General features: G+C 49.1%; 2 protein-coding genes across 2 annotated transcripts; one reads left to right on the forward strand and one right to left on the reverse strand.

Moving 5' to 3' along the window:
* Window positions 1–2,604: 2,604 nt before the first annotated feature.
* LOC125520694 lies at window positions 2,605–6,500 on the forward strand. The gene is made up of 7 exons (XM_048685659.1): window positions 2,605–2,898; window positions 3,005–3,091; window positions 3,183–3,398; window positions 5,150–5,314; window positions 5,421–5,474; window positions 5,561–5,707; window positions 5,816–6,500. Exons 1-7 carry the CDS (start codon window positions 2,701–2,703, stop codon window positions 6,191–6,193), a joined length of 1,245 nt encoding a protein of 414 aa, XP_048541616.1. The 5' UTR covers window positions 2,605–2,700; the 3' UTR covers window positions 6,194–6,500.
* A 4,433-nt stretch (window positions 6,501–10,933) lies between these two features.
* LOC125520693 (probable methyltransferase At1g29790) lies at window positions 10,934–13,550 on the reverse strand. Its single transcript, XM_048685658.1, has one exon. The coding sequence runs from the start codon at window positions 13,492–13,494 to the stop codon at window positions 12,037–12,039; it is 1,458 nt and encodes a 485-aa protein (XP_048541615.1). The 5' UTR covers window positions 13,495–13,550; the 3' UTR covers window positions 10,934–12,036.
* Between the last annotated feature and the right edge of the window lie 319 nt (window positions 13,551–13,869).

Here is a 13,869-nt window from a genome sequence, read left to right on the forward strand (position 1 = left end):
TTGAGTAATACAAATTTCACTCGCAAAAAAGAAAAGGACGATTTCAGTGGCCATCTCGGAGATGAATGAATCCTAGATCCCTGTCCGGCTGTCCCTGTGGTCACCGGCAGCAACCAGCGATGTCCACCACAGAGCACAGAACTAGATCGGTCCAAACGAAACGACGGAGATCGCTCTAAATCCCCAGTACGTACAGTACTATTTTGCGTTGTCAAAATCTTGATGGAGCTGGAGCCCGCGGAAAGTGGCGCTACGACTCTACTGCCTTTTCTACGTTTGCCACAAGCCACGCCGCTGCTCTGCAAAGCTTTGAGCACTCGCAGCAGTGCCGCAGAAGCAGCAGTGAATAGCTTTGGGCTCGCATCCCTGGTCCTGCGAGCTCCCCTGCACTGTGCCCCCCCACAAGGCCCAAGGGCCCCCCGCCCTTTGCTTTTGCTGCACGCCTTGTTGGCGACGCAGGAGGGTCGGGTCTCATGGCCACCCATCCATGAATGAATAAATGGCCACCTAACCTAACTTTGGGAACTTCCATCGGCTCCATCTTTGCCGGACGACCGGCCCTCGGGAGCTTTAAAAAGAAACCGGAAAATGGTCTCAGCAGCAGGCACCCAGCCACTCACTCACTGTCGCTGATATCACCAGTTGTAACTTGTATCTGGTGAAGCAATTGCTCGCTTGAAAGGGCCGTGGAGCGGAAGGAACAAGACAACCACATGCTATCTAGTATTAGGGCATCTCCAGCCGCGCCTCCAGAAAGGCCTTCTCAGACGATTTTTTTGTGCCGGCGTCAAACAAACAGCCCAATCACGTCCCAGGAGACTGATTTTCACCGTCCTAGGCCGAAAACAGCGCCGGTGGACCCAGGCCGAACCCGGCACGCTGGGGGCGCCCGGGGGCGCCGGGGCGAACTGTTTTGGCGCGAAACAGCCGCGGGCCCGCCGCGTCAGCGACACGGCGCCTCGTTTTTCCCCAACGGCCTCGGTTCCCGCGGGGAATCAATGCCAAGGCTGCCGCCGGTCAGCCTTGCCATTGATTCCTCATGGGCGGCGCGTCACGGGACGGCGCGCCGACGCCTCCCCTCCCTCGCACGCGTACACACGGGTGCGGCGCGGCTATATAGCCGGTGGCCTGCACTCGCCTGTGACCACACCAGCCCCGCCCCTCGTCGCCGCCCAGCTCCTCCTTTTCCCTACCTCTCCCGAGCGCCGCCGCCCAGCCCCTCCCCCTATCTCTCTACCTCTCCCGAGCCCGTCGCCATGGCGGAACGCTACCCCGGAGACGAGGCGACGGCCAACGGCTTCGGCCGTCGTTCGCTCCGCGAACAGGAGTCCTGACTCCTGTTCCAGGCGAACATCCCGGCACCGCCGGACATGCGCGTCGGGCCGACAGGGTGAAGGCTCAGCGCCGGGGGAGTGCCCATTCCCCCGTTGCTCGACGCCGTGGCGAAGCCGAAGTACTTCGCTGAGGAAGTCGAGGTCGTGCGCGCCTCCCTCACCGACGCCCAACTCTCCCTTCCCCAGTACGCAGCCGACAACCACGCGTGGGCGGCGTATTTCGAGCGCCGCCAGCAGCAGCGCTTGGCGTCCATCAATGGCGCGCCGGTGGTTGGCGGCCGGCAGAACAGCGAGGGCGCCACCTGTGGTGGGGCGTCCCCGGCCGCACACTCGAGGGCATGCTGACGTACCTCGAGGGCGGCAATGACCCGCCGTTGGCGTACCCGGCGAGGGCGGCCGCCCCGGCGCAGCACCGACGCGCCGGGCCATGGGCGCCAAGGAGGTTTGGATCCTCCTCCTCTTCTTCCTCCTCCCGATCTTCATCGCACTCCTCCGGCACTCCGGCCCTGCTCGACGTCAAGGCCGAGCCCGCGGCGGAGACGCCGCTCGGCCGGCGCACTCGCAGCGTCGGCATCGTCATCAACGAGGGCGGCCGGCGCGCCTACTCGCCGGCTCCTCCTCCGCGCTTCGTCAAGCCAAAGACGGAGTCGGGGCTCGCGCCGGTGAAGACGGAGCCGGGGCTCGCACCGGTGAAGAAGGAGCCGGCCGCGCCGATGACGACGGAGCTCAACGACGACGACGCGGCCCTGGAATGGGCGCGCAGGGACTCCATAGCGATGGAGAAGGAGCGCCTGGAGAAGGCGAAGGAGCGCCCGCGCGCCGCCCTGCTTCGCTTCGCGGAGCGTCGACACGGCCGCGACGAAGGCGGAATCGTCGTCATCTGCGACAGCGACGACGACGACGATGCGCCGCCACCAGTCCGCCATGGCGACGCCGGGCAGGGGTCCAGCAGGGACGCCCGCGTTAAGGAGGAGAAGGCCGACGACGACGATGGCGGCGACTTCAGCCACTTTTTTGTTTAGATTAGTTTATGTATATGTGCTATGTAATAAAAATCCGCGAACTTCGCCGAAATGTGCCAAAATTTATTGTGTTTGGCCGAAATTTATCGTGTTTAAGCCGAACTTCGCCGAATTTTTTTTTATTTTAAAACGTGCCTAGGGCGGCTCTGGGACCGGCGGCTGCGGACCAACTCGCCCTAGGTCTAATTTTTACACCAACTCACCTCAGACGACGATTTTAAACGCTATGGAAGCCAACGGCGGGAGATGCCCTTACTACCACCATCCTCGGTTCCCCGCTCCGGTTCCGGCGCGACCGCGACTAGAACTAGATAGATACACACAAGCGGACAAGCCGCGGAAGCATGGCTTGGAGTTTCCACTTTGTTCCCTTGCTCCTCCTCCTCCTCCTGCTCTCCTCCACTTCCGCAGTGGCCACCTCCGGGCACAGCACCGGCAACGCCACCGCAAGCCTGAGGCCAGGGCGGGAGCCGCTCAAGCACCGGAGGAGGGTTAGGGCTCTCCTCGGCAGGCTCAACAAGCCCCCCCTCAAGACCATCAAGGTCACCATCTGTATACCTCAAAGTGAAACTAGTTCTGCACTGCGCATTCTTCTCTCCATCTGTTTGTTTGTGGTTACAATGGAAATGCTTGCTTTATGTTTTGCAGAGCCCGGATGGTGATTTAATCGACTGCGTCCCCTCTCACCTCCAGCCCGCGTTCGACCACCCGATGCTCAAGGGACAAAAGCCTCTGGTAATTAAAAGCATCTTCTTTGTGAGAAGCGTTGTGCCTCTCTCTCGTGTGAGAAGTGTTGCTAAGCTAGTTCGATGCTTAACTTGACTAGGACCCGCCGGAGAGGCCCAAGAACTACAACTCCACCATTGCTGGAGCGGCGGTGGTGCAGGCGTGGCATGCCACCGGCGAGGCGTGCCCGGAAGGGACGGTGGCGCTGCGGCGGACCACGGAGAAGGATCTGCTCAGGGCCAGCTCCCTCAGGAGGTACGGCAGGAAGCCGCCACGCCGGACCACTCGCCGTGATTCCACCAGCAGTGGCCATGAGGTTGGTCGCTTTGCACACTCTACTGTCTCCTCTCCCCTACATTCTCATGGATAAAAATACACTGAAAGAAATAACTCTTGCACCTACAATAATGTTAATATGTCATAGTAAAGTAACAAAAGAATGGTTTGGTAGTGGCATAGATATAATTTTTCATTTCCGTAAAATACTTTTTTTCCAGTGGTAGGTCTAAAATTGTCTGTAAATAGTAGAATGCGCCTATGATGACAGCAACTCTGCACTGTTACGCCAAGGAGAAGGGAAAGAGAAAGAAAAAAATGTGAGCAAACCAAATTAGCTCTGTAGTTTGCTCTGTAAAAAGAATATGGGAATGAACTTCCAGTGTTGGGGCTTGTGGCACCTGGAAAAGCTACAAAAGAGAAGCCCGTACTACTCAGGAAAAGGATAATCACAGCAATTAGACAGTCACTGCTTGCATATGAGTCCATAGAAGCTTCACTAGGGAAAAATCCAGATTGCTAATTTTTACTTTGCTACTAGGATCACTGGTTGCCTTTGTTCATATCTGTAGGCCAACATTTGTTTAGATCCATTGGCAACTAGTGCGGCCAGTTCAGATACCCTCTGCTTGACTACACGACTCGGGCATAGAAATATTTCAGTCAGGACGGTGGTCAGACTCCTGTCTGGCAGTGCAGTTTCAGCTGGCAGCATGTGCATCTCATCTGGGTTTTGGAGTAGTTTATTTGCCAAGACATGTCCTGCACATTGGTAATTTAACTAAGATCTCTGCACGTTATGCTTGCTGTGAAGCCAATGACAAAGTTCTCAAAAATCTGAATTTGGTTCAAAGGTAGGGTTATAATTAAACAGAGAAGCCAAATGATTCCAAGGGCCAATGCGATAGCTCAGTTCCCTGTTCTGCGCATCTAGTTGTGCTTCGGTTGGGCATCTTGAGCTAGAATTAGGTATTCAAAGGAGCATTTTGTTGCCCTCTGTGATTAAAATCAAAATAGCAGTACCTTCATAAACATTGTCTGATGTCGGCACACTCGGCGACATTGCGTGAAGAACCAATACCGCCCTTATTTTGTACTACCTCCGTCCGGAAATAAGGGACGTGGTTCTAGTATTTCGAAACGGAGTATTTGTAAACCAGATAATTTGTGGTATAGGAGAGGACCAGAGGCAATATATTGGGCTTTTGAAGCGTAGTGTTAACCTTCCATCCAAGTTACTGACTGTATTTTTTTCTCCTCTAGAACAGTGGTCTGAATTTATTAATTAATCAAGCCACTAGTGGTAAACATGAAGACTAATGTTTTGTTAGAAAGCTGTGGACATACATAAATGCCATGCATAAGACATAAGATTCTTATCATGAATATCAAGTTGAATGTACCTTCATCGAGTTTACCAATGAGCTTAATCTCCGGAGGAGAGATGCTCAGCAGACACACAAGAAGAGAACCCATGTGGTTTGGAACAACTAAATAAACAATTTGTACATGTGCAGAAGCTTCATTAACCTAATCAAAATGCATGAGCAAATAACTCGTCTTGAATGACGGGCTCTTTGACTCAACCATTAGAGTAACTTGGTTGCTTTGTCTTATATCCACTGCATTCGAGCAGCGTAGTTACTGTGCCACTCCCTTTCCCCTAAGCGAAAGATTGGACTTACCATACCTAGCTAGTTACTATCCAAATTGAAAAACATAGTAGTATCTAGTAGCTGAATAATGCTTGGAGTCTACTGCTCTTAACATAGCTCTGTTTTTTGGAGGCAGCATGCAGTTGGGTATGTGAATTCAGAGAAATACTATGGGGCCAGAGCGAGTGTAAACGTGTGGTCACCCAGGATAGATGACCCATCCGAGTTCAGCCTGTCGCAGATCTGGGTCATCTCCGGCTCCTTCGGCCACGATCTCAACACCATTGAGGCTGGATGGCAGGTACATGAACAGAATGATACTATAAAAGATTCTTGAAACAATATCATTGTACTACTTATCTGCAGAAAGAACATGAAAGATGAAACCCTTGTCATCTCATTTTCAGGTCAGCCCGGAGCTGTATGGAGATAGCAATGCCAGGTTCTTCACTTACTGGACAGTAAGTAGTATTGTTTGCACAAACAAAAACTTCACCTCTTGCCTGGTCAGTGGCTGAGTTGAACTAAACGTGCACTCTTTTCGCAGACCGATGCGTACCAAGAGACGGGGTGCTACAACCACAACTGCCGCGGGTTCGTCCAGACCACCAACAAGATCGCCGTCGGCGCGGCCATCACGCCACAGTCGGTGTACAACGGGAGGCAGTTTGATATCAATCTGATGATATGGAAGGTAAATGCCATTTCAGAATCACTGCAGTAATTTTCATTTTTCAAGAAGGATTGGTTGATATCTGCATGGCAAATGCCTGATGATGCATGGCTGGTCCTAACTCCTCAGGATCCCAAGCACGGGCACTGGTGGCTGGAGCTGGGCCCGGGCGTGGTGGTGGGCTACTGGCCGTCCGGCCTGTTCACCCACCTGGCGCACCACGCGAGGATGGTGCAGTTCGGCGGCGAGGTCGTCAACACCCGGCCGCCGGGGTCCCACACGGCGACGCAGATGGGCAGCGGCCACTTCCCCGGAGAGGGGTTCGACCGCGCCGCCTACTTCCGGAACCTGCAGGTGGTGGACTGGGACAACAGCATCATCCGGGCGTCCGGCCTCAAGCTCCTCGCCGACCACCCCGGCTGCTACGACATCCAGGGAGGCTCCAACGGCCGCTGGGGCACATACTTCTACTACGGAGGGCCAGGGAGGAACGTGAAATGCCCCTGACCCCTGACATTGTTAGGCTCTTGCTGTGTTGTTTCTTGGCGTTGTTTGCTTGCTTTTTTGTCACCAAATCTTTTGCGATAGTAGTCCGTACCCCCATTATTTCGACTAGGATATCATTGTTAGGCTTAGGTCTTTTAGCTCCTGGATCCATATGAGCGCTCGAGGGTTGAGAGGAATCTGTAAATTTTGACAAGTACATGCAGGCGTGTGCATTCTGTTTACCGAGGAAGTAGCACCAGTTTTTACTGTAAAATGCTTCAGTGTTTCTACAGATACATCGCATTTCATCTACTGTCTACTATCTATATATCTACCTACTACCACTATAAAAAAAAGGGGCAGATCCAAACAATTATACCCGTTCATCTACAAAATTTAATGGTCCATAATCCTTCTGTGTTTAACCCAACAAGCCACGCAATTAAGCCACCTACAGTCCATCGATCGCTAAAAAAAACGTTTGCACGACCTCTCGCCCCACCCGCACGACCTCACGCCCCTGTGCCGTTCCTCCCACTCCCACACGCCCCCGCGCCGTTCCTCCTCCCGCAGCCGGGCGCGGCCCGCAGGTCGCCGAGCCGCCGTCCCGGAGCCGCCCTTCGCCGCAGGTCTCCTCCCTGCTGGCCGCCCCCTGCCCTCCACCGCTCTTACCTCCCGTCTGAACACCTACGCGACCCAATTACAACAGAAGCATAAATCCCTATATATATGCATATGAAATTTCAGAGTCCCCAAAGATGATTAGAGAGAGAGAGAGATTAACGACTGGTGTGTATTGGTCATGGATTGGTTTATATTGATTTTTCCTTCTTGTCCTTGGCAGCCTCGCTGCACGCTGAGTCCTCCGAGGAGATGGAAGCTGCTGTTCAACGAGGAGGGTTGCCTAGACGCAGCTGGAATGATTATGAGAGTACAGCGTGGGGTGAGTTATATCTATCTATCTTTCATCACCACCAGCAGCGTAATTGGCTCGGTGACATATTGTATCGATCTCACACCCCGGGTAGGGTAAATGTCATGTATCATGTGTGACAACTGACAACACCTGCAGTCAAACTGCTACACATAACATTCAGGACAGTTGACAGTGTTCTTTTTTTGAAAAAGGGTCTGGGCAGTAGACACTGTTACATATACAGTCGATAGATAATTATTCATGAGAAATAAAACTTGTAGGAATTTGCACAGAGAATATTTTGACATTCTGACTCCATCAGTTTGTTTGTCCATCTGATACAAGATTCAGTGGAAAGACTCTAAATCATGCTTGCTTGATTGGTGGTAAATACACTGCTGCATAGCTTACTCCATGTATTCTCATCAGTGACACTTCTTTACTCTCTGTAGGTGCATCCCTTCACACTATTTTCTACCCTTTCAACCTTGCATTTCTTCTTCTTAACAACTATCCATTTTCTTGGCTTTTGTTAGTATCCCTTGGGGCATATATATTGCCTCTATGCACATGTTCTGACTACTCAGATTAATTGAACCAGGACGTTGTCTTCATTTTGGTTATGCGAACAGGGTGTCCACCCAAATATCAAAGGGGAAGTGTGGGAGTTTTTGTTGGGTTGTTACGATCCTAAAAGCACTACTGAACAGAGGAACCAGTTGTGGCAACAGAGAAGGTTCTGTTCTATTTCACTCTTCATTTGCATCTTACTTTCGTCCTCTCATCTAAGTCCATTTTTATCTCATTACAGTTTCACTTTCCATTGCGATGCATAACTTTTACAATCTAGCAAAACACTCCCCAATCACCTTTTTTTGTCCTTATTTTTGCAAAAGTGGCTACTTTAAGCATATACTAGGATATGGACTGGACGACTGGCTGCAGGGAGTAGTGTATGATGTGTATGGTCCAACAGCCATATTCATGCATTTCTTCACTGATCTTATTTTTGCCAAAGATTGTCTATACTTTTTTTGTGTGATTCCTTGCTTCAGAAATATAAGATTTAATATGCCAGATATTAAATTTGTAATCTATATAACCTTGTTTGCTCATCATGCCTTGCTCCTCAAAATCCTACATGTACTCGCTCCTTGTCCAGGCCTCCGATGTTAGGAAAGAGAGGAGATGGTCTTCGTCAGTTGCACTGAAGCATGGGAAGGATGCAGGTGAAGCGGTGGAGAAGGACACCGACGTTGCCGAGGTTGTTATAGCAGCGACACTATTGAACGCTCAAGGGAAGAGTAGACGCGCCTGGGTGGCTGGGTGACTCTGACCACTGGTGAGTTTTTGCTCCTACCGTTCTGACACACCATGTGTATAGTTTGTGCTTGCTTAGAAATTTTTGCCCTAATAAATAACAAAATTATCTCCAATCATGTGTTGTATCTTCTACCATCTTCCATATTTTTGCATGACTAGCCACTTAGCATTACTATTTATATTTTATTTGTAAATGTACGCAAAGCTCTGGATTAGAAGCTTGAGGCTATCTTCTGAACCAAAATGACCACATTGACTACCTATGTTAAATCTTATACTAAGCTAATGTCAATAGTGATAAGCTTATGCAATTGTTCATCCTACTTGCATTGGGTAATATTCTCCTCTAAATTTTGCCTCTTTTTTTTGAACCAAAAATGATTATCTTCATATTTCGCCTCTTTTCTAAACCAAAATGCTTATCTTCTTCAGATTTCCTCCATGAGCCACTGTAGCACCTTTATGTTGTGACACTCCTACATATTCATGGTAGTTGCCAACCTGCATCCTACATATTCATTGGATTTTATATTGGCATTTGTAATAGTACAGTGTGCTATTTATTATGTCGATTATCATCAAATAACTAACAATTTCGTTTCTGTGGTATGGACTGAACTCGGAAAGGAAGCAGTTAATCACATGATTGTAAAGGAATATGCAAAGCTGATGAGACTAGAGCTAAAGTTCTTTCTCTTGGATTCGTCAGTTAGGTACATCATTCCTTCAACTGTCCACATTTTAAACTGTATACTATTGTCGTAAATCAAGTGGAATATGTGTATGCAAACTGTCAAACTAAAACTTGGAAACAAACATCATTGATTACTAATCGATGATGTAACTTTTGAAGGAAGTAACAAATGGAATGATTTGTTGCCCATGTACATTTGGTAAATTTCTTTGATAGTTTTTGTTGTTTATGTATAGAAAAAAAATCATTGGTAGAGAGGAATCTTTCTGAAAATGTTTTCTCGGTAATGAAATGGGGAGAAAATGTTTCTCAAAATGTTCATTTCAATTTTTTGTTTTGCTTGGTTGATTTTCAGTTATAGAGAAGAGTTAGAGTTGGATGGAGTATCAAACAATGGAATCAAATCATGCATGGAATTGTAAGTCAACCATATAAGCATAGACATGTTTTCAGTTTTCCAATGTATAGTGGAAGTTATTTAAGTCGTTTGAAACATTAATACGGAGTTTTTTCTATTGATGTTTGCTGTGAACGATGCCAATATATTCCCTTAAAAAATTCGTGTGAATATATTTGGATGGTTTCATCTTCAAATAAGATCTCTATAGTAGCAATAATTTTGAATAAAAGATACTTCCTCTATAAACAAATATAAGACGTTTTAGATCACTAAAATTATATGTTCACACTTATACCAGTGTGAAAACTGAATAAGGATCAATTTTATTTTAGATAAACGTGCATTTGCACGTGTATGATTACTAGTCCTGTGATAGATCTCAGTAGCTGTGCATATGGAAAGTTAGCTGATACTACATGCGGTTGTTACATAGGGGTCACTCAGCATGTTCCTTATCTAGCTTGGTTACTAGACTTGTTAGATAGGAGACAGGAGCCACATGCATGGATGATGCTGAACTGAGCACACCGGAAAAACCAGTCAATCACTCACAATTACAACAAGACTGGAAAAAATAAATGTGTGGGCCACGTGTGAAAAAACTTGAGGTAAAAGGCTCTCCGGTCCACAAGCTTTTGAAAAATGGCAATCAAGCATTTGAAATATGTGGAATGTGTATAGAAAAACATAGACCATGCTTGAAAAAAATGATGAAATCTTTTGATTATGTATATGAAAATGTTAATCAAGCATTTAAAAAAATGTTGAACAAATATTTCAAAAATGTTAGTCAAGCATTTGGAAAATGTTAAATGTGTATAGGAAAAATGTTGAGCATGCATTCAAAACATGTTGATAAAGCATTTATAAAAAGTTATATGTTTATAGAAAAAATGTTGATCATGTATTACGAAAATGTTAATCTTGTATTTAAAAAATGTTAATCAAGCATTTCAAAAACGTGTAACGTGTATATAGGAAACATGTTGACCATGTATTCAAAAAATGTTAATCTTGTATTAAAAAAATTGTTAATCAAGCATTTGAAAAATGTTTAAAATATGTATAGAAAAAATGTTGACTGTATGTTAAAAAACATTAGATTTGTATTGAACAAATGTTAAACGTGTATTAGAAAAATGTTGTTGACATATAAAATAAATTTATAATGAAAACTAAAATAAACAAAGAAAACCTAAAAATAAACCCCCAAAAAGAAAGAAAATAAACCAAAAGGAAAAAAAATCGAAGAAACAAATGAAAAAGAATGAAAAAACAAAAAAGGAGAAAAAGAAAGAATAGAAACATCCGAGAAGAAAAAAGAAAAAAAACAATGAATAAGTAGGATGGCGACGTTGAGTGCGCTGGGCCGACGTGCCACTAATTCCTGAACAACAACAGTGGAGAGATCTCCCTACAGTCCCATATACAACACTACATTGGTATATACAAATTGCTGGTATTTCTTGACCAAATTACCTTGTTCTTTCATATGCTAGACGGATTTGGATCTTACGTAGCATCCAGGAGAATGGATCAAACTGGTTTCCCTTTTCTTATTTTTAGTTAGGATTAAGATTTTCCATTCCCTGTGTATACACAGATTATACCCTCTCACATCGCACTGCATTTGTTTACAAGATAGATCTGCATTACCTTAGACCATTGTTGTTTTGTGGTACTCCATGTTTCCATCCATCCATCAACGCGTTGTAATTGCGCATTGCTTCAACCGAAGAGTTATGTCCCATGTATAGGTGAAATGAAACGGAATTTTCGCAACAGCCGGATCAACAGAAAATGCAGAGCATTTCATTTGGCAGAGAAACAAACCAACAAGCTGGGGATTTTTCTTATTCAAAAATAAAAGATACACAAGTTGGAGAGAAAGGGTCGAGAGGAAAGACAAGGAACCCTCTCGGCGAGTAAGTCCGATGCGGGATCCTCCACCTCAACGGTGTTCTCCGAGATGGTGTCGATGGGATGGCGGAGTGTGGTTCCCACCGACCGCTCGACCGATGGGATTAGGTTTTCCATGGGTGAGTGTCATGAGGGAGACATCCACGCATTCAAACTTCTCTCGTTTGACTACGCTGCATGTTTTGGTCCGCGAAAGGATAATCTTAGAGAATAATTTTTCTTTTACTGAATGCACATGGTTGCAATTGTTGTTTCTTTGGCGTCCATTATTTGGGTTCCATGCATGAGCACATCAGCTTGGGTTTCATGCATGAACCTACTAAATATAGTACGTCGAAACTACAACAGTAGGTGTTAGTTTAATCCACTCTATAGTAATGTAAACATGAAAATTTTCATGTTCCCGTTGCAACGCACCGGCACGCGCCTAGTTTCAAAAAAGAAGTGTATCATTGCTGCCTTTTTATTCACCATCATGTTATTAGATTGAATCGTATAACTAGTAAGAATTTCAGCAGACGCAACAAATCGAAGACAAGAAAGAAAGTACTAATAACACACGAGCCAGCTGAAGACAAGAAAGAAAGTGTTGATGGATCGATCATGAATGATCATGACCTGGGCGGCTTCTCGAGGAGAGCGGAGAGATAGACCTCGTCCTTGGACTTGAAGGAGACGACCCAGCGGTGCTTCTTGTACCTGAACTGCAGGAACATGTACATGTAGTCGTCGAGGTCCCTGCGCGCGCAGGCGAACCTGTCGACCCAGAGCAGGCCGCCGGGGCGGAGCACGCGGTCCCAGTCGAAGAGCACGAAGTCCAGCAGCTGCAGGTCCACCCACCCCTCGAAGAAGCCCGCCGTGTGCACCATGTCCATGGTGTTGTCGAAGAAGGGCAGCCGCTGGCTCATGGTGGCGTAGAGCGGCACCAGCCCCCGCAGCGCCACCGTCTCCGCGAACGGCGCGCCCAGGTTGAGCGCCGCCGACACGATGGTCACGCCGCGCTCCCGCATGCGCGCCGCGAAGCTGCCCGTGCCCACGCTCACGTCCACCCCGATCCGCACCTCGCCGGGCTTCACCGCCAGCACCTCGTCGATGCGGAAGTCGGCCAGGGACGCGTTGCGGCTGGTGTCGTTGACCCACCGCCGCTTCTCCCGGTCCATGTCGAAGCACCCCACGCACCGGCTGTACCCTGGCCGCGGGTTCCTGGCGGACAGGCACCGGTAGCCGCGGCAGTGGTAGCGGCTCCACCGCACGTTGCCGTCGTCGGGGAGCCTCCACAGCGACTCGTTGATGGGCAGCGGGCGCTGGAACAGCTTGGAGGCCCGGGCGAGGCAGCGGCGGCGCGGCAGCGGGTCGCAGCCGCCGAGCATGAGGCGCTGGCCCAGGTCCCAGTCGTCCGGGCAGTAGGAGCCGACGTCGTAGCTCATGTACTCGTCCAGCTCCCGCCGCATCAGCACGCACGCGTGCCCGATGCTGCCGTACGTCCGGTTGGTGCCGTACACGTTGGGCCGGCCCTCGCGGTTGCCCTTGGTGGTCACGTACTTGCGCGTTTCCTCCGCCATGAAGAAGTTGACGAGCGGGTCGACGACCGGGGCGTCGTCGCCGCCGCCGCCGCCGTCGGGGTCGGGGCGGGGGATGCGGATCAGGCGCAGGGAGATGTGCGCGCCGTAGAGCGGGTGGATGACCTCGTCCTCGAGGAACCGCCTGAACTCCGGCAAGGTCATGTTCTCCTGCTTGCCGTGCGCCTTGCCCTTCTTCTTGGTCTTCTTGCCGATCTTGAGCGCCGTGGCCTCCAGCTTGTCCTGGAGCTCGGCGAGCTGGACGAGCACGTCGTCGACGCGGTCGGCCAGCGCGCGGATGTCGAAGCCGGCGTACCCGTCGGCGGCGGCGACGGTGTGGAGCCTGGCGCAGTTGGCGGAGTCGTCGAGGCCCGGGAGGAAGGAGTCGGTGGTGTAGAAGCGGTGGAGGCTGGCCATGCTGATGCAGATGACGAACACGCCCATCACCAGCTGCATCACCACCATAAGCCGACTGAACCGGCACCGCGCCAGGCAGAAGAACGCCTCCATCGGCGGATCAATGGACGTCCACCGGCGCGGCAAGCAAAGAACGAAGCGGAGCACACGGTGCCAATGGTGTGGAAATTATCTCGAGCCCTCCTATTTCTTGGAATTCACTCCATTGGCTTAAGCTTTTGGCCATGGATTGGCATGGCACTGCTTGATGGGTCGCGAGCGAGTGCTTATCTTAGCGCGCACTCCACTCGCGAGGCTCGGATCTCCATGTCTATGCATTTCTTTATCGGCTAACATGTCTGTGCATGCAATTCTGTAGAGAAAGCTAGTGCTGGAACGCGAAGCAGAGTGTAATTTCAGGTGTTGACGAATGAAAAGAGACCTTGTTTGGCCCGGCTGTACTCAATTGCACGGCGTAAGCAAGCGCAC

This window comes from Triticum urartu, chromosome 7 (assembly GCF_003073215.2).
Source record: "Triticum urartu cultivar G1812 chromosome 7, Tu2.1, whole genome shotgun sequence".
NCBI classification, from domain to species: domain Eukaryota; kingdom Viridiplantae; phylum Streptophyta; class Magnoliopsida; order Poales; family Poaceae; genus Triticum; species Triticum urartu.

Bases quoted from the DNA above. Each gene is read 5' to 3' on its own strand.
- LOC125520693 (XM_048685658.1), bottom strand. From the start codon at position 13,494: ATGGAGGCGTTCTTCTGCCTGGCGCGGTGCCGGTTCAGTCGGCTTATG.
- LOC125520694 (XM_048685659.1), top strand. From the start codon at position 2,701: ATGGCTTGGAGTTTCCACTTTGTTCCCTTGCTCCTCCTCCTCCTCCTG. The intron at 3,399-5,149 runs GTTGGTCGCTTT...TTTTGGAGGCAG, and splicing joins CCACCAGCAGTGGCCATGAG to CATGCAGTTGGGTATGTGAA. The intron at 5,315-5,420 runs GTACATGAACAG...TCTCATTTTCAG, and splicing joins CCATTGAGGCTGGATGGCAG to GTCAGCCCGGAGCTGTATGG.